This window comes from Salvia hispanica, chromosome 1 (genome assembly GCF_029641045.1).
Source record: "Salvia hispanica isolate PSC_SH4W2 chromosome 1, Shi_PSC_v1, whole genome shotgun sequence".
In the NCBI taxonomy this organism is placed as follows: Eukaryota; Viridiplantae; Streptophyta; class Magnoliopsida; order Lamiales; family Lamiaceae; genus Salvia; species Salvia hispanica.
The window spans coordinates 29,688,642-29,707,973 of NC_142692.1; the positions used below are offsets into that span (position 1 = coordinate 29,688,642).

A 19,332-nucleotide genomic window follows, 5' to 3' on the forward strand; every position below is an offset into this window, starting at 1 on the left:
GTTTTTCCCAACTATGCCAAAACAGGGCAATGATGTTAATCTCCACAGTTAACTAGGCAAACGAAGAAAATTTTTGATGAAATTTTGCAGGTAGCTAGGAAAGATAACATAGATCATACAAACAAAATTTCAGCTTAATCTAAGCACAATTGATCAATCCGATCATCCCAACAAAAACAGAGTCAAAACAAAGAACCAAAGGAAAAATAACCCAACCCAAAGCAACAATAGATCTAACACCTAGTGGGTACTAGGCTCTAGATACCAAATGATAAGGATCCATGTAGTTTATGATCCATTTTCCAAGGATTACCCATTTATGATGCTTGATCTAACTATTTTTGTGATGCTATTTTCAATTTATCAACACAAGACAAAAGATAATAGATGATCCAACCAACAAAAATTGAATCTAAACAAGAAAGGATGGAAGATTAGGAATGGAAAGCATGTGTATAATGATGAGATAAAAGAGCTACAACCATAGGACCTTAACCAAAAAGATGGAGACAACCCTAGGCAACTTTCAATAGCTCTATTACCCCTTGGCTCCACTACTCAATGGATACACCCCATTGATGCATACCTCTACTTGAATCAATCTATGGAATTGAAACAAACAACCTTCAAGAAAGGAATTGGATACATTCCTCAAAGAGGAAAAACTCACTAGGGAGATAACTTCAATCACAATCTTATCTCAATCTAGAATGAAAAATGACACTAAAAGGTATTTATACTAAGGGCCCAAAATGTGGAAAAAGGCCCTCAAAAACTAAGTCTCGGGTGATTCACCCGGTCGGGTGAATTGCAGGGTGCAAAACACCCGCCCGAGTGTTCTCTCTGGACTCCCTCGCTAGTTCTGCGCGACTTCTGTAAAACCACCATAACTCCCTCATTCGGACTCCGATTGAGATGTGCAAGATACCCACGCGAAGATGTTTCCACGACGAAGACGATGGTGGTAGTTTCATAGCTTTCGGATATCATCTCAATAGGACAGTTTCTGGTTGAATCCAGCTATAGTTGAAATCCTTGACGCACGGCTTCCATGATCATATCACCACCATTAGTTTTGGAGGATTACATGCAATTAAATATGTGGACAGATCAATGAAATACTATAAAAAGAACTGAAATCTTTTGTTATAATGGATCCCTCGTTCTATAATTAATTGGTTTTAAAATAGAATCCTAAAAATTTCTATTAATATAGATAAATGAGGGGGGAGGAGTGGGGATGCTCCGGCGAGAAATAGTGGCTGAGGCGAAGTCGACATCAATCTTGGGTTGCTTCTATAGAAACCATTTCTAGTAGAACAAACGTTATATTTCTGCCCGTAGGGGCGTAGCGCAGTTGGCAGGATAAATCTTACTGCAACAAACGTTATATTTCATGTTTGTAGCTCAACGTACTGGGATATAATTAGCCCTCCACGCAACACACTTTTTTTTGCAAGTGTAAACAAATAAACAATGTCATTCATCCACTGATATAATTAAAAATATTGTAGACAACAAAATCAACATAACCGTATAATTACTATGAAAAATCCAGTTTCAAAATATATAGGTCAAGCACCACATGTTAGTTATGATGCCCACCACACAATTAGGTTCAATTAATAATGCTTAATGATCATTCCAAATATCACGCAACAAAATTTAACTTTATTAGCCACCAACCAAATTTTGAGATGAAATGATCTTCTTATATGCGAATGCCAACGACTGACTTAGACTTGAACCAATTGCCATAAATCATAGATTTGGAATCTAGGTTTTAGTCAAATATATGAATTTTATGTATTTTGGTGCGTTTACTTTTTATGATTGATAATGCGTGCAAGTGATTTTTTTTCCTTTATTATTATAGTTTCTTCTATGCGCCGGTATTTAGAGATGAGATAGAAAGTATTTGGACGACACATAAATAGTTAATGGAAGAGACTATTTTAGTGACATAATTGCATATGCCCTTATTTATACCTATTATCATATTATCAATATGTGTTTTGAAATAGCGATTAAAGAAGTGCAATTGTGCCATATGAGCTAGTATTAATTATTGGGGTTTGGATCCCCTGCTGTGGCTCCAAGCACAGCAAGGGCTGCTGTCACATACAGCCAAATTTTTAATATTAAAATATAACATTAAAATAATATATAAAATATTAATTTTTTTTATTTTAAAATATTTGCTATGTGTAACAGCAGCCCCTGCTGTGCTTGGAGCCACAGCAGGGGATCCAAATCCTAATTATTGGTAGCGTTTTTTTTTCCTTTTTTCGGTTGAGGTACTACTTCTTTTCTCGTGGCTGAGTGGGCTACACTGCACATGCCTTGATGCACTCTTGCATGCCGCTTGCGCGCTCCACAGTGTACAACATGGGAGCGTATGGTCCAGGTCGAGTGCCACAGTTAAAAATTAATTTTAAAGAATTATTATTTAAAATAATATATTCATATAACTAATTTAATTTTATTTTTAAAAAATTATTATAATAATAATAGAAATAAATTATACTCCACATATTTATATAAATATATAGATTTGTTGAAAAGTAGAATTATACAATTAAGGTTAATTAAATAGTTAAAGTTGAGATTACTCTAATAATTGAAGTTAAAATTTTGAAAAAATGTGGATTAATTTTTTATTTTGAGAAACGAGATAGTTGAGGTACGAGGCTTTAAATTAGATAATTCAAATAAGGAGCCCATTGTAGGCCATATCCAATAATGAAAATTAGATAAAATCATAAAATTATATGCCACCCACTGTTTTTTTACTGAGGATTTGAATTGCAGAAGAATGACCTTTTCCACACAGTCCCTTTAGCCGCCATTTTCCCAAGAAAGATTCTTGATCACCAACTGTTCGATGGAAAGACAGTGGGTCCCAGAGAGTTGGCCCTACTGGAAAATTACAAGTGCACAAATGTGGATAGGGGATGGAAGGAAGGAAGACTTGTTTTGCACCTCTTCATTCTCATCCCAAGCGATTAAATAACTGAAGATCCCCATTTTCTAATTCTTGATTAGTGCCGACTTCCTGGTGAACTTGTCTTTATTTTATTGGACGGTTCTATTTTATAATTTATTCTGGTGCATAATTATTGGTTTCTGTTTGTCTATTCACTCATTTGGCCTTTCTTCTTGCTGTTTCTAAAGATGTGTAATGTCTCCTCATTGGCTCCCACAGAAATACACCCTTTTTTCCTCTCCCATTTCTTGAAAAATCTTCATGTGTGCTTTACCTGCCCATTTTGCAGTTGATTTTCTTTTTTTGAGGGGGGTGATTTCTCACCTAACAGTTGACTTTCAGATGAAAAGAGCAATCTTGATCTAGGATTCTTGTTAATTGCACCCTGTTTTGTTTGAAGAAAATAGGCGGTGTGATGTTAGGGTCTGGGATGAATCTGATCACCACAATTATTGGGTTTGGAATGAGTGCAACTTTCATTGTTTTTGTCTGCACTAGACTCGTTTGTGGGCGCCTCCGCCGCTTGGAGGCGCAGCAAATGCTGGAGATGCATTCAAGAATCGATCTTGAGCTGGTATTTCTGTGTTTTCCTTGTTTTTTAGATAACTGTTGGTGTGTGATTACCTATGATCATTGCAATCTTGATCATTTCCTTGTGCTCTTGCTGTGGATTTAGGGTAATTGAATGTTTCTCATAATGCTGCTTAGTTAAAACTATGTGATTTTTTTCCTTGTGTGATTGTTTCATCTCTTTTTATCCTAACTTGAATGTGTATCTTCTGTGGAATCTCTTTGTTGAGATTACATTGTCAGTGTGTGCTTTTTTGGACTGAAAAATCTGAATAGTTGGAAGTTCATGTACTTGGACACCTTTTAGTTCATGTGCAAAACAAGAATCGAGCGAAAGTTCGTTAATTAGGCACAATTATCCCTCATTTATAATGGTTAAGCTTGTCTTTGCCCCTTTTGAAAGTTGCATAAAAGGGTAAGTGAGGAGATGGGATGTAAACAAACTATAATAAGTAGATTGCTTTATTCATATGGAGATGAGGCATGAGGTTTCCATCACCATTGCATTCTTGAAGCTTACTATCACCAAATATAATAGCTTCTTTGGATGTGTGGTTTTTGGCAGCCAGAGCATCGGATTAATGGCCTTGAACCAGTGGTCGTTGCAGCAATCCCTACAATGAAGTTCAATCGTGAAGCATTCAGCTCGATGGAGAATACACAGTGAGTTGATATGTAGTAATAAGTTGGTGTTTATTGTTAATTATAGTTGATTGAGAAGATTGTGTTTGAACTGAATATTTATGAAATTGCAGATGCAGCATTTGTTTGTCAGAGTATCAAGAGAAAGAAGTGTTGAGAATTATGCCAAAATGTGGGCATAGCTTCCATCTATGCTGCATAGATACATGGCTTAGGAAGCAGTCCACCTGCCCAGTTTGTCGTCTCTCGATACAGGAATCCATCGAGGCGCCTCCTCCGACAACGCCACAATCGTCTGAGATCTCAGCCGAGCATTCGCAGCAGTGGCTGCTCCCACGCCGAGAGGCTAGCCCGATGCATCCCTATCCCAATGCAGCATCTGTAGAAGCAATCTCTAGATCAACATAGCATCTACTGCTTCACTAGCTTTTTTTTCTCCCTTTTATGATTCTGATAAATTGGAATTTGCAGAATATAGAAGGGATTGTAGGCTGTGTATTTATGTTATGTAAGTTTCTTGCTGTATAATATCAGCAGATTCGTTTCATTTTAGAAGGGAATTTGGTGTGTAAATGAAGTTGAGATTCATTCATTCATGGAAATATATTACATAGTACATCACTTGTAGAAGCGAAAATTTTAAGATGATTGAACTAATTTTGTGGGACGGGCAAAAATAGACTATTTTTTGGGAAGAATGGAGTATTTATTTACGAGATATTGTTTCTTGTGATTAATTTAAAAAAATTACAGTACCAATTTGGTTCACGAAAAAATAGTTATGTTTTTTCTTATACGTCCACCAAAATCATTGTGTCTATTTATGATAAGTTTCTCCTTTTGATAGTTTGATGAGATAAATCTCATTTTTACTAACTATATTTTAATTTTTTTTTTTCCATCTTTCTTACTTTATCAATGTCCTACAACTACGTATCTTGTATTACCAAAATTATTTTTTGGACGCAGATGCTATTCTACACACATGCAGAACCACTAAACATTTGTTATATCATAAATCGTTAGAACCATTACATTAGCACACGAGATTATAAATATACCATATTACACTTGATACATTATTATATGAGCATACAAGGTGTGTGAAAATATATACTGGTGTCATTCGTTTGCTATGAGTCTATGACACATTTATATGTGATTATCCATTTAAGATTAAGTTGTGAGATTATTTTAATAGGAAGGAGATGATTATAACTTATTACTATTATAGTATGATTATTCATCTACGCTTAAGTTGTGAGATTCAATCTTATTAATCAAACATAATGCATATTCAATTATAAGATATAATCTTTCAAACACATAATGTATATTCAATCATAAGATATAATCTTTCAAACTGAACATCCTAGTATTATACTCCTTCGGTCCCACTTTAGGAGTCCCGATTTACTACTTTTGGGTGTCCAATTTTAGGAGTCTCGGTTGGAATATTCCATAATTGGTAATAGGCCCCACATTCCACTAACCTTTTCCACTCTCATTTTATTATAAAACTAATATATAAAAGTAGGACCCACATTCCATATCTTTTTTCACCAACTTTCCTTTATATTTCTTAAATCCCGTGCCGAATTCAACCGGGATTCCTAAAGTGGGACGGATGGAGTAGTAGATCTTAAAAGCAAAATTGAACTCATGACCTTTCCTTTTTAAAGTCCTGTAATGTGGTTAGTAAAAGTAGATAGTATAGCATTAGTAAATAATTGTAGAGAATGAGATTATCAATATAAACAAAATTAGAAATAATAAGCACGGGATCATTGTTTAGCATCAAATTAACGTTTCAAAAGTTAATAATTTTTGAAAGAAAGATAATAGTAATAGGTAAGCATCAAATTAAATGAAGAATTTAGCGTGAAAACATTGTTTGATCGATGTGATCGCAATCGCAACAATAGAAAGGCATTGATCGAGAAAGAAAAGGTATTTGGATCGCAGAATCAATCAAGATTGATTGATGGGTTCGAGCGACGACATGCCGGCGGGCACGGTGAAGAACATTCTGGAGCAAGAATCGCTCAAGTGGGTATTCGTCGGCGGCAAAGGCGGAGTCGGGAAGACTACGTGCAGCTCCATCATGTCAATTCTGCTCGCCAAAGTTCGGCCCTCTGTGCTCATAATCTCCACCGACCCCGCCCACAACCTCAGCGATGCGTTCCAGCAGAGGTTCACCAAGAACCCCACCCTCGTTAGCGGCTTCACAAACTTGTACGCAATGGTCAGGAAATTCACGCCTCAATTTCTGTGTTTAGGGATTTTGAATTTTCACCGACCTGCCGTTGCATGCATATAAAAAAGTGCAATTTTATCATCTCTTTCTTCAAGTAGGGCCCATTTTGATTGATGAATCTAATTGATTATGTTATTCAAATTTCGTGTTGACCTGATGTCAAACTGGGTTGATATGTTTATTGTGTGGAGTATAAGAAGAGTTTAATGTAAACCTTGTTGATATGGCTAAGATGTTGTATGTTTAGTGATATAGCCCCTTTCTTCTAGGAAGTTGATCCTAATGTGGATAATGAGGAAAACCTTAGTTCAGATGGGGCCGATGGGTTTATGTCAGACTTGACAAATTCCATCCCAGGAATCGATGAGGCTATGAGTTTTGGAGAAATGCTCAAGTAAGTCTGCTACCATTACTGTGATCAAACTTTATGCAACTCAAAAGTTTGTTTTGCTTTTGGTGTAAACAGATTTTTATGAAAACCTGACATGTTTCACAAATAAAAGACACATTTACCTTTTCCATTTTATGGCTGCTATTATCATTACTTCTAAAATGTAAATTTATGCTTGATTTCTTTTATTCATGATTTATATACATTTGTTCAATCATTCTTAAATCTGAATATGTATTGCAGGCTAGTGCAGACTATGGATTATTCTGTTATAGTGTTTGATACAGCTCCAACTGGTCACACTCTTCGGTTGTTACAATTTCCCTCGACATTAGAGAAGGGTCTTTCAAAGCTAATGAGTTTGAGGAATAAATTTGGTGGATTGTTCACCCAGGTACAGGGATGCTGACTTTTGAAGTAATTTTTTCCCAAAATGTAATACTGTAGTATATTTTTGAAGGTCCTACTGTGAATCTGAGACGTAAGGTAAACATTTAGTGAATGCCTCTCAATAAAAGGCATCTAGGATTTATAATTACTGTATTCTCATTAGGCCTTGTTTACATGTCAGTTTGATCATGTGCTAGGATGTTGATTATCTCCAGACATTTGTTTGGCTTTCTGTCATTTTTTAGTTCTAACGATCAGTGTTTCCTTTTCTCAATGGCTCCAATATTTTTCCTAAGAATATTCTTCATGTTAATGTCCAGCTTTTTCATGCAGATGACTCGCATGTTTGGTGTTGGTGATGATTTTGGTGAGGATGACATCTTAGGGAAGCTTGAAAGTATGAAAGATGTGATCGAACAAGTAAACAGGCAATTTAAGGATCCCGTAAGACCTTTAAATACTTCTCTTGTGCTGTTTATACCTGAGGTTTATTTATCCGTGTTATAAATGAGTCGTTTGGTTTTGTTTTTTCAAAAGCATTTCCTTGTATTGTTCATTTTGATTAACACGATTTTTGGTGCTCTTGGGTGATGATTATAATAGAATCTCTGTTTCCTGATTACGTCTGGCAGGATTTGACTACTTTCATCTGTGTTTGCATTCCGGAGTTCCTGTCTCTGTATGAAACTGAGCGACTAGTTCAAGAGCTTACAAAATTTGAGATAGATACTCATAATATCGTTATTAACCAAGTAATATTTGACGAAGAAGGTGAACATTTCATTTTCAGTGCTGTGGTGTTTTTCTTATATATCAAATTGATTTATTTTGATCTTTGTTGCATCTTAACTTCAGTTGTTGAGTCAAAATTGCTCAAAGCTAGAATGCAGATGCAACGGAAGTATCTGGATCAGTTCTACGTATTGTATGATGACTTCAACATAACTAAGTTACCATTGCTGCCCCAGGAGGTATATAGTCATTGCATTGATGCTTTTATTGTGGTTCGTTTGAAAACCCGTATCACACATTTGCATTTGCAAGAGTGTTTCCATCTAGAGTTTCATAACATCAACTCTATCATTGCTTGATTTCCGAGCTTTATGATATAGTCTAACTACCTGATATATTTATGTATGCACTTGATGGATATTGAACAGGTTTGCGGAGTTCAAGCCTTGCAAGCATTTTCACAACATTTTTTGACACAATATGAAGCATCTATTCAACGCGGGACGGTAGAGGAGGTGGAGCAGAGAGTATTGATCTTAAAAGAACAGCTCAAAGGAGCTGAATTGGAACTTGAAAGTGTTAAAAAAGGGAAACAGAAGGCTTGAACAGTCAGCATTGCAGCCCCTGACTTTGTCTCATTTCAACTCCAACATGGGTATCATTAGCATGTGTAGTTAATTTAAATCTTGCAGAAACTCTTTTTCCTCAAGGCCAATAAGGGAAGATTTATTTTTTAATTTTTTAAAAATATTAGTTTTATTATTCAATGAAGTTAATTTTTGTATCTGACCAGAAATTCGGAGTCCATTTTATTCAAATGTCAACATTTACAGGCTCTCTATAAAAGAGTTCTACTTGTCGGGCATTAGGACTCCTCACTGTTATGCATGTGAGTGAGCCCGATAGAACGAGAACCTTGTCAGGTATAGGCTTCGCCTTCACCACGCCTTTGAAGCTCTGTCCCTGCAGCGCCTTAGAGAAGGTGTGTGAGCGTGGCTGGCTTCACCATGATCTCTATTCTCTACCCCTGACCGAACGGTGGCAACTGTTGATTTCAGATTATTGCTGCAAATGAGAGAAACAAGTAATCTGACAAGAATTGTACGTTGTGACATTTGCATTTTCCAGATTTCACACAATTTCAACAATATTGATTTTCCAGATTTCACAACAAAAAAACAAGTATACCTGACATTTGCATCAGATTACATGTTATGTCACATACAAGTTTTTAACTATCTGAACTTAATTTACAAGTTTGTTGATCACAAAAATCAAAGTGCACCTTCATATAAAAGTTTTGAGGCATATTCCAAAATAAGACAAGCCATATTGAACTAAGACAAAACATATATAAGTATTTATAAAAGATGGATGGACAACAATATCAAAGTGTCCATCCTTGGAGCATGTTATTGTCAACAGCCATACTTCTAGGAACAGATGGTCCTTCTCCAAGATTATAGTGATGATACCTGTCACAAAAATATTTATTTCATTTTTCAATTTTATAGCAAAAAAAATTTATATATAGATGTTGATATATACCCTATTTGTAGAAAAGGCTCAGGCTCCATTGCCATGTGAGTGGAAGCTTGTATTTGAAGTGGAAAGCTACTGCCTTCAGATGAGGTCAGATTCCATGGACATGGAAGGGCTCTCAGGCCTTGTCCCTCCATCTCCACCTGCAAAATTCCCAACCTCATTTATTTCGATTTTTTGCACAAATTTAGACGATTTATATAACATTTGATCTCAAACAATAACAAATCTATTATTTGACCAATAAAATCACACCAGTTATATATATGTCTACTATACAAAAATGTGGGTTATGAACTGAAATTTAAAGTATGTATTATGGTAAATTAAATAATTATATTACCGGCATTTCTAGGGAAATCTTGATCTTGAGCTGCTTGTTCATGTCTCCTAGTTCACGTTCCTGCAAGAATGTGATTATTTAATGAATAAGTTGGTCTTTCAAAACAATATATTTGAGGTATGTAGTTATAGCATTTAATTTTATTTTTAAAATAATTAATGACAAGATCATTTTTATTAAAATCATTTATAAGGTGTGTTTTGGTCAATGGGATTACTTTATGGAGATAAGACTCTTCTTCTTTTTAAAATATTTTTTTTTAATTTTAAGTTCTAATTTTTTTGTTTATTTTATACTAATGCATGCCAAAGAATTTTTTAGTTTAGATTTCGAAATGTCTGTGTTACATTTGTACAAATTAAATTATGCAATTATTGTGAAATATAATTATTTGCTTAACCCAAAACTTACCTTTCTGCGAAGCTCTTCCATTTGTTCCATCAAAATCTGCGTCTGCAGACAATTTCAATTTTTAATATTATTATCAGCCCATGCCAAAAATGTTAAACATTTTCACACCCTATGCATAGTGCTAAATAAACCATCACGTATATATGTTATTTAAGCAATTTCTTAAGAAAAGAAATTAAATTACTGACGTAATAATGCATGACATGAAAAAATCCCTAAATATATTTTATTTACCCGATCAACAAGCAATTCACCATCTTATGGATGTGGCAATACCAAAAATTTACTTTGAAATTTGAAGTTGGATAAATTGGTTAATATATCACCACTGTCCAATTAAATCAATAGTATAAGAAAATTATAAATTATATGAATCCTACCTTCCTTTGCCTGGCCTGCGCAAGAGCACCTTCAAGCTGTTTTTCAAGATTTTGTAACTCCTTAATACTCAGAGGTCCAAGATCTTCTCCAAGCAAGTGCCTACCCATTAAATATCATAATACATGTATGTCAACACACACAATAAAATCAACACATTAATTATATATGGCTATTCCAAGCATAAATAAGTACCAAGATGAGTAATTTAATGTAATTTGCTTTCTCATCAAAGTCTCTAAGACCAAAATTAATAAACAATCAATGGTCAAGAAACACACTGGGTGTGTGTGTGTGTGTTTTGGAAAAGTGAGAAATAACCTTTGTGTCCGTTGAAGGGATTCATACTTGGCCTTCAATTTTGAGACCTCGTGGTACCAGCTCTGTAGGTGTAATCAACAAAAAAGAAGCCACTAATCAGACTTTCTTATGACGAAATTGATTTAATCAGCTCATTTAAATAATTAATTAATTAACTAACTAAACCTGTGTTTCTGTTTCAGTGGGATTGTCTTGAGTATTAAAGCAGCAACGATGGTAACGTTCAAGGGTCCTTGCCATGCTGCAAAAGCACCACAACTTTAATTCTATGTGAATCAATCAACAATTCTTGAAACTTCTTAATATAGTTCAAATTCCATCAACTTAATTAATTGATTTCCTACCTTGATCCCTCAAATTAATGCTACTAAAAAAAGATTTTTTTTCCTTCTCAGATTGTACAAGATTAAAATTTTTCAGACCAATTGTAGCACAAAGTCAAACTCTACTCTTAGGTTACTAAAAACGGGTGTCTCAGTTATGATTCGACGTGAAATTTATTTCTACAAGTCAATTTTTGTGAGAATTATAGAAATAAAGGCTAATATCACATTAGAAAGAAAAAGAATAAATATGCATAAGCCATGATTGTCTTCAACATCAAACAATTTAAAGATTGGTAACAGTTCTTGGATGAAGCGCAAATAATTACTTAGACACAAAACAGAAGAGTGAGATAGAAAGAGAAAGGAGAGGGAATCGAATATAATTAGGTTGTATTTCCAAACACAGAAAACAGAATTTGGAAGAGGAAGTGCAGCAAATACCCAAAATAAACTAAAAAATAAAAATAAGTAAAAAAACAGCACAACTGACATTGTTCAATTTAGGGGTGGGATCAGAGAAAAACTTGTGACAAACAAAAATAATCACTACAAAAAAAAATAAAATCAAGAATCTTCACACTCACAAAAGAAAATAAAAAGGGTTTCAGTTTCACCAAATAGGTTGCTACAGTTTTCTCTTCTTTAAAAGCCTGAGATTCAGACTACCCAAAAACCTCAAAAAAAGAAGAAAAATCTGACCTGCAGTTTGTAAAACTTTCATCGAGAAATGCTCCAATTGCCCAGAAACACATAAGCCTCACTGAGCCTTGTGTTTCCCTTCAAATTATGCAATAATTCACATACATACATTCTCTCTCTCTCTCTAGAATTGGTGTACGTACTGAATTCAACGATTAAACCGCAAGATCTAAGAACGTAAAGCAAACAAGACAAAATCTGAAACTGGCCCCACTATTAAAATATTGGTGAAGCATTAAAGAAACATAGGTAGAGAGATAGAAGAGGAGAGAGAAACCCTAGATCTTGCACAGAGGTCCAAGAGAGGTTGGAAAAAGAAAAACCTCCCAGAACGTGTCGATTGCAAAACTCCATCTCCATTTTCAACAATTTAAAAAGCATAAAATAAAAAAGTTTCAATCTTGGAAGTGATGGTGAAAGAATCCCAGAAACCCAAATCCCAAAAAAGAGAAAAACCCGTGGATAATGAAGTACAATTCCAAATTAACAATTCAAATTTAAACCTCTGCAAAAGTTAACAGAAAAGACCACTTTTTTATCTTGATTTTATTTTGAAGACTCAAGAACATAGTTTGTAGTTGTTGTTGTTGTATCAAAACAAGTAAACATAAAATCTTGCATGGTTTATTAGAGCCCCAAATCAGAACAACATTAACACATACACATGAACAGTTGATTGTGTGGCCATAGTTAGTTAGTTAGTTTAGTTAGTTGAGATTACCTAGTACTACCAAACTCATAGAGTTTTCCTCTGCTAGAGAAGATGATGAGGGCGACCTCGGCATCGCAGAGAACAGAGAGCTCATAAGCTTTCTTGAGAAGCCCATTTCTCCTCTTGGAAAAGGTAACCTGTCTGTTGATCTTGTTCTCTATTCTCTTCAACTCAACTCTCCCTCTCCCCATCTCTTTTTTTCTCTCTCTCTAATTCATTCACTGTGTGTGTGTGTGTGTGGGTGTGGGTGTGGCTGTGGCTGTGTGGGCAGTGAGGGTATGTATTTATTAGTAATAAAGTAGGGGGTGTCTGAAAATTCCTTGTCTTCATAAATACACATGAACATGTAGTTCTTGGATTTTCGTGTTGCGAGGAAATGGGTGTGCCACAATTCTTTAATTTCTTCATCATTTTTGGGCCCTTTTTACCCCAAACAATTTATTTTACTGTTCCTTTTATTCCATTTCTACTGTACTAGAAAACCTAACTGAAGACTCAATTTGTCTCGTGCGACACTGGGTTTTCTTGGGTAAACACGTTTGCCCACTCCTTTTCCTTTCTTGCTCATCAAATATGCTAACCTTGTTGGCCCCCCTTTTCACAATTTTATTCATTCTTTTCTTTCTGGACGAGGAAATAAATTTAAATTAATTTAGAGTTCACGCAGGATTCGAACCTGAGACCTTATCGATTGGTCAACTCACGCACACAAATTCATTCTCTTCATTTAGTGGGAATACGAGAACCGCCTAATTCATCTATTCCTTGTTATTACGACATCTCTCTTTAGTAGTAGAAAAAACAAATTGTCGTTTTTTGTCATATAAAAAAGGAACAATTCACTTATCTTGTCCTCCTTCCGTTATGAACTCACTTTCCTTTTTGATTTGTTCGAACCAAGATGATTTATTAATAAAAATGGAAATATCTTTCTCTCTACTTTATTCCTCCTCTCTTATACTTTACTCTCTCCACTTCATACACAAAATAAAGTTTGCATAAATTCTTGTACTGTCGGCCAAGGAAGGGGTCATCTCCTTGGGACGGAGGGAGTAACGAAAAGAAATACAGATAACTTAACAAGGGACGAAAGGATTACTTAAACATAGAATATTGTTCATGTATTTCATAAATATAAGTTGATCTTTTTAAGAATAAAATACGATTATAAATTAAGAGAGAATTAAGAAAGAGGAATAAGAAAAGAAAGAGATGAAAATATAAATGATCAAATTTTTCCTTAAGGCTGAAAAAGGTAAAATGAAAAGAAATAGTCTTAATTATAAGTAAAAAATGTATCTCAAATGAATTAAAATTTTAGTCTGGAGACCTATAATTAATGCAACTTATTTATGAAGTAACATAAATAAACATATTGCATTTACCAGATACAAAATTTATAGTTCACTCTAATTAATAAGTAAGTGGTTGCTGTTTGATTAATGAAAAATTGAAGGGCTGTTTATGAATTCAACAAAGCATGCAATCTAGAGAGTACATTTTCTTTCTTTAATTACTTTTGTTTAGTGATCAGCTTTTAATTTTTGTGTTAGTTTCACTTGATGTTATATATTTAAGAATAAATATTATTTTAAACCCCAAACTATAAAAAATATTTAAAAGCATAAAAAATATATAGTCAATTTTTCGGCCCCCGAAATGTTGACGTAGTTGGTCGGTTATCAATATCATTGTACTAATTTTGAAATTACATGACGTAAAAAATGATGTTATTTAAAATGATGAGCTACGTTAAGATTTCGAGGTTAAAAATGGGCACATAATAATATAAAGTCGATAACATATTTTTTATAATTTTTTCATCAAATTTATGGTGTCCATATCTTTATTTTCAGGTGACAGTCTAGAGGGAACATATGAATAATTATACTTATATTTTTCATATGAATCACTCTTCGTGGTGATAGTGGGGACCACCAAGAGCATTAGACAGAAAACCCATACCACGGCCAAACAAGATTTTGAATTATATGTATGAAATTAATATATATATAAAAAATTTCAACTCAAATTAGTGATCGAAAAATAATTTTGAATGTGTTCACATTCTCATTCACCCAACCCATTTACTAATTTTGAATGTTAACGTGAACGGAGGAAGGAGTACTATTTCAATTTTCAATCTTTATTTCTCTTTCTCTCTTAATACCTCCACATTGTATCCATGCAAAACTCAAGTTATTCTTTATGATGACTATTTTTAGGAGAGTATAACTTTTAATAGTCAAATGGTAATCTTAAAAATTTTCCACTCTCTAATGTTTTTTCAATTTTACTCCCGAGTAAGGATATTTCATGTGACCACTAAACTAAAAAGGATATGTAACGTGACCACCAAACTAAAAAGGAAATGGATTTTTACTTGAGGTTGGATGCTCCACTAGCTGGTCTTTATGCAAAGGTGATTATTTCCTCCTCCTGTGAGTTGTGACAATTCAGTTAAATTAGGTGACAGTCATATCACTCCATAGTTTTAGGCCCCATGCGGCTTTAACATTTGTACTACTAATTCACATCCATGACATGACTATACCTTGGAGTATATAATGTGACATAATTTTACATATACTGCCTTATTAGTAGTACTGATGTCTACGATTTGGTACTCCCTTTCCCTTTCGTTCATCAATACAAGATCAAATTTGATCCAAGCAATATAAGTTTTAAGAAATATAGTAGAAGGTGAGTTGAAAAAGATTAGTGGAAAATGCATCATATTTTATATATTAGTTTTATAGTTAAATGTAAGTGAAATAAAGTTAATGAAATATTACAAAAATAATAATAATAATAATAATAATAATAATAATAATAATAATAATAAAAAACAAATGAGTCATTTATTGATGGATGGATGAAATTGGTAATATCGGACAATTATTAACCTGGGCCATAAAATTATCTTATCAAATAGGGCCTTAACGGCAATATGTTATAAAAAACATGGGCTTTAAATCATTCGAAGACTACCTTATTCTAAGTCAAGTCTTAGAAAGTTGTCAATTTTGAAAATTAAATTTAGAAACTTAATTGCAATTTTTATATGTTCCATATCGATAAAACCTCAAATTCTCAAAATTTATACTCTAGCCTCATTTATACTCCTCGGTCCACGACCAATAATATATTTTTCTCTTTTGATTTGTTTATAAATATTAGTTCATTTTTATTTTTGGTAATATGATCCATTATTTTTTTTCTCTTTTTATCTCGTACTATTACTGTTTCATTCTCTCTGATATTTATCCATCTACAATTAATAACACTCTGATTTATGCAAATTTCGGTGCATAAATTATATATGTTGATCTTTTTCACTATATCACTCATGAACGATGTAATTTGGAAGTTACAATCTTAGAACTAATTATTAGAATCATTCAACACAGTCGATATTTTGATTTTTTATTATTTTTAACTTATTCGGCTCTTTCGACGTTAGAGTTGCTTTTAACCATAGTCAATGTATATGTCTGTAGTTTACATCACTCATCCTCTTATTATTATCTCATCAACATCTTGATCAATTTTGTATTACCAAAAAAAAATTAAGTGAAAAGTTTTATGGTAGAATTTAATTTTACCCCTTTCAATTGAGGCAACATTACTTGGCTCCATTTTTAGCAAAATATGATTATTGCAATAAGAGTCTATTTTCACTTTTACTAAAAATATGGTATAGTTGGTCTTATATTCCATTAAACTCACACTCCCATTTTTTTTTATAAAATTGGAGTATAAAAGTGAGAGTTATATTCTACTAACTTTTTCAATTCTTTTTCTTTACTTTTCTTAAAATATATGCCGAGTCAAATGTAGATTTTCATCACGGGACAAGAGGAGTAAATTTTTGAACTCTAACATTATCAATTGAGGGATTTTTCGAATCAATCCATAACTTTCGAATTGAGTTGACATCCATATTCCCAACGTCACAATTTTTACCACTAATATGCCCAATTTTTTGTATTTACTTAATTACTTTTATCAACGCTCGTGTCGTGCATTTAGTTTATTAGGACCGAAAACAAGATTTTATTTAAATCATACATATATAAGTGCTAATTGTGTCACAATGAATTCTATAAACCCAAATAACCTAACTTTTGGATTTAGTAGGTGAAGAATGAAATAGATTTTGGGATTGGGTAGCAAATTTACTGCCAATAATCCAATATGTTTATGACGGTGGCCCCACATGTTGAGAGGAGAGTGACATATTGCGTCCAGAACGTCCGCACAGTACATTTATATTCTACTGATTTTTTTCCATATTCTTCACATTTCTATAAATCAACACCGAATAAACCTGCAATTTTGAATTATAGATAAAGTGTACTAGTATTTATTAATATTTTTATTGTGAAATGTGAATGAAAATTGAGATTCATTTTGTCATTAGGAATATTATATAGTGAAGGAAAGTTGGGTTTTCATTTACAAATTGAATAATTGGTGATGTGTGTAGCGAGTATTATTTCTGTTTTGAGAAATTATAACTACAACCTTTTTTTATTTTGTACTCGAGTTTTTCCATTTTATTCCTTAAACACAAGTTTAGTTACATATAGTTAATTATACTCCTATTATCGTGATTTCACGATTCATGCCAAATCATATAAGTGATGTGACGTGGACATGGCTTCACCACCAATGGACCCTAAAAGTACATTTTTATTGCACAAGGGGACCCTATAATTTCAATACCATCCAATGCATTGGATTCAATTTTAATGCAACGAGAGAGATAGGACAATGATTCCCAATCAATTTTAGAAAAAGTTGCTGGTTAGAAACTAAACCATTTTAGAAAACGACCTCATAGTATTAATATATAAAAACGACTTGATTTAAATTTTATTCATTTAATAGGGTCATCGGCGCGTAAACACGTTTCCACCAACTTTAAACTTGACAAATTATATCATAAACTTATATCGGAATGTCAATTTCCCACATGTGACAAATTATGGCTTATTAAAAATGACGTGGCAGATGAGTAGACCCAATTACCGTAAAAGCTCTGAGCGGTGGATACGACTAAAAGAGTTAGAACATCTCCAGTGCCGGCTAGCCGAACAATTGGAGCAGGCCAGCGCCGAATCGGCGAAAAAACCGGCGTAGGCTGGCCGATTGCGTGGCGCTGGCCGCCATTGTGGCGGCCCGATCGGCCAGCGCCGAATTTCGATTTTTTATTTTTTTTTAAACCTATATAAACGCGATTTTAGTTTCATTTTCATTTGCACCACTTGTTTTAACGAGTTTTCTCTCTCTCTAACTTTCTGTACAAGAGCATCATCGAGCGATGAGTAACGCAGGTGGTAGCAGTGGTGGTAGTGGTGGGGATGCTGAGGAGTACGAACGGAGGATGAACGAGGCTATGGAGGCCTACATGAACCGCGAGATAGAGCAGTACATGCGTAGGGTGGAACAGCAGGCGATACCTCGCCCTCCACGGGTTGTCCACCGCCGAGCAGTGATTGATCGGGATCACGTAGCTGCACATCAGCGGCTGTATGACGACTACTTTTCAGAGAACCCGCGGTTTCCCGCAAACATGTTCCTGCGGCGTTTTAGAATGCGCAGGGAGTTGTTTATGCGTATCGTTGACGCTTTGGAGCGTCGATATCTGTGTTTCCGCTTCAGGCACGATGCGGTTGGCAGACCCGGCCACACCCCTATTCAAAAGTGCACGGCGGCAATCAGGCAGTTGGCCTACGGAGGTGCGACAGACAGGTGGGATGAGTACCTCCACATCGGTGAGTCGACAGCCCTGGAATGTCTGAAGTATTTCTCTGAGGGCGTGATAAACATTTTCGGTGAGCAGTACCTTCGAAGCCCTACTCCCCAAGATTGTCAGCATTTGATGCAGATGCACGGAGAGCAGCATGGGTTCCCCGGGAGTGGAAGAACTGTCCGACTGCCTGGAAGGGGGCCTACACGACCGGCTACAAGTCAAAGAATCTCACGATGATCCTCGAGGCCGTAGCTGATTACCGGTTGTGGATCTGGCATGCATATTTTGGGGTGTTAGAGTTTGTATACTAGAAATCACCTTTCGAGTGATTGAATACTATTAAAACTCTCATTTTATTTTCCAAAGGAATAAACAAATTATTTTTGTCATAATATTGTTATGTTTTACATTTAATGGATGTTTATTGCATATTTAAATGTATAAGTAACTTAACAAAGTCTAAGTCTTTGTTTTAGTAGACCGGTTGTGGACGTCGTTCACTTTAAGGTAACACGGTCAGTTCTAAACAAAGAAAAAGAATAATTTCACAACCTAGATAGACTTAGACTACCTATCGTGAAAGGTTGCAATGTCAGTCCGATTATTTCTAAGCCTTACTGAAATAAGATGACATTGGTGTGGTATAGCATTGAATGGATCTAACAGCGAGACAGTCTTTATGCTATCTACTAAAAGACGAGGTCTCGTAAATTATTTCTCAATCAATGTACGTTAGCATATTGAGCATACGGTATTGATTATGCACTACTTTGACTTGCCAAATGGTGCGGGTTTTTCGCAACCCAATAAGCCTGGTATATTGGGTAGTGGTGATTAATATCTAGTGGTGCTAGGATTGCTATTATGTTGAATA

At 34.6% G+C, this 19,332-nt stretch overlaps 3 protein-coding genes across 4 annotated transcripts; 2 read left to right on the forward strand and 1 right to left on the reverse strand.

Annotated features, from left to right (window-relative positions):
- The first annotated feature begins 2,854 nt into the window (after nucleotides 1-2,854).
- On the forward strand, nucleotides 2,855-4,814 carry LOC125219330 (E3 ubiquitin-protein ligase ATL41-like). Its single transcript, XM_048121278.2, has 3 exons — nucleotides 2,855-3,560; nucleotides 4,122-4,219; nucleotides 4,312-4,814. The coding sequence occupies exons 1-3, from the start codon at nucleotides 3,402-3,404 to the stop codon at nucleotides 4,604-4,606; spliced, it is 552 nt and encodes a 183-aa protein (XP_047977235.1). The 5' UTR covers nucleotides 2,855-3,401; the 3' UTR covers nucleotides 4,607-4,814.
- A 1,252-nt stretch (nucleotides 4,815-6,066) lies between these two features.
- LOC125218694 (ATPase GET3A-like) lies at nucleotides 6,067-9,058 on the forward strand. Its single transcript, XM_048120430.2, has 7 exons — nucleotides 6,067-6,443; nucleotides 6,725-6,849; nucleotides 7,090-7,240; nucleotides 7,570-7,680; nucleotides 7,869-8,007; nucleotides 8,092-8,207; nucleotides 8,397-9,058. The coding sequence occupies exons 1-7, from the start codon at nucleotides 6,183-6,185 to the stop codon at nucleotides 8,571-8,573; spliced, it is 1,080 nt and encodes a 359-aa protein (XP_047976387.1). The 5' UTR covers nucleotides 6,067-6,182; the 3' UTR covers nucleotides 8,574-9,058.
- A 49-nt stretch (nucleotides 9,059-9,107) lies between these two features.
- LOC125218695 (agamous-like MADS-box protein MADS3) lies at nucleotides 9,108-12,968 on the reverse strand. Of its 2 annotated transcripts, XM_089062665.1 has the most exons (9): nucleotides 12,710-12,968; nucleotides 11,989-12,066; nucleotides 11,129-11,204; nucleotides 10,964-11,025; nucleotides 10,645-10,744; nucleotides 10,265-10,306; nucleotides 9,854-9,913; nucleotides 9,517-9,653; nucleotides 9,108-9,443 (listed from the first exon to the last, which is right to left on the reverse strand). In XM_089062665.1, exons 1-9 carry the CDS (start codon nucleotides 12,889-12,891, stop codon nucleotides 9,356-9,358), a joined length of 825 nt encoding a protein of 274 aa, XP_088918791.1. In that variant the 5' UTR covers nucleotides 12,892-12,968; the 3' UTR covers nucleotides 9,108-9,355. The 2 variants fall into 2 exon arrangements, with proteins under 2 accessions (XP_088918791.1, XP_047976389.1); XM_048120432.2 differs by lacking the exon at nucleotides 11,989-12,066 and having other exon boundaries at nucleotides 12,710-12,966.
- Between the last annotated feature and the right edge of the window lie 6,364 nt (nucleotides 12,969-19,332).

Coding starts and splice junctions, on each gene's coding strand:
- LOC125218694 (XM_048120430.2), top strand. CDS start 6,183: ATGGGTTCGAGCGACGACATGCCGGCGGGCACGGTGAAGAACATTCTG. Junction 8,008..8,091: donor AGTAATATTTGACGAAGAAG/GTGAACATTTCA, acceptor TCTTAACTTCAG/TTGTTGAGTCAAAATTGCTC. Junction 8,208..8,396: donor TACCATTGCTGCCCCAGGAG/GTATATAGTCAT, acceptor GATATTGAACAG/GTTTGCGGAGTTCAAGCCTT.
- LOC125218695 (XM_089062665.1), bottom strand. CDS start 12,891: ATGGGGAGAGGGAGAGTTGAGTTGAAGAGAATAGAGAACAAGATCAAC. Junction 11,026..11,128: donor CCACTGAAACAGAAACACAG/GTTTAGTTAGTT, acceptor TTACACCTACAG/AGCTGGTACCACGAGGTCTC. Junction 9,914..10,264: donor TGGAAGAGCTTCGCAGAAAG/GTAAGTTTTGGG, acceptor ACATTCTTGCAG/GAACGTGAACTAGGAGACAT.
- LOC125219330 (XM_048121278.2), top strand. CDS start 3,402: ATGTTAGGGTCTGGGATGAATCTGATCACCACAATTATTGGGTTTGGA. Junction 3,561..4,121: donor CAAGAATCGATCTTGAGCTG/GTATTTCTGTGT, acceptor GGTTTTTGGCAG/CCAGAGCATCGGATTAATGG. Junction 4,220..4,311: donor AGCTCGATGGAGAATACACA/GTGAGTTGATAT, acceptor ATGAAATTGCAG/ATGCAGCATTTGTTTGTCAG.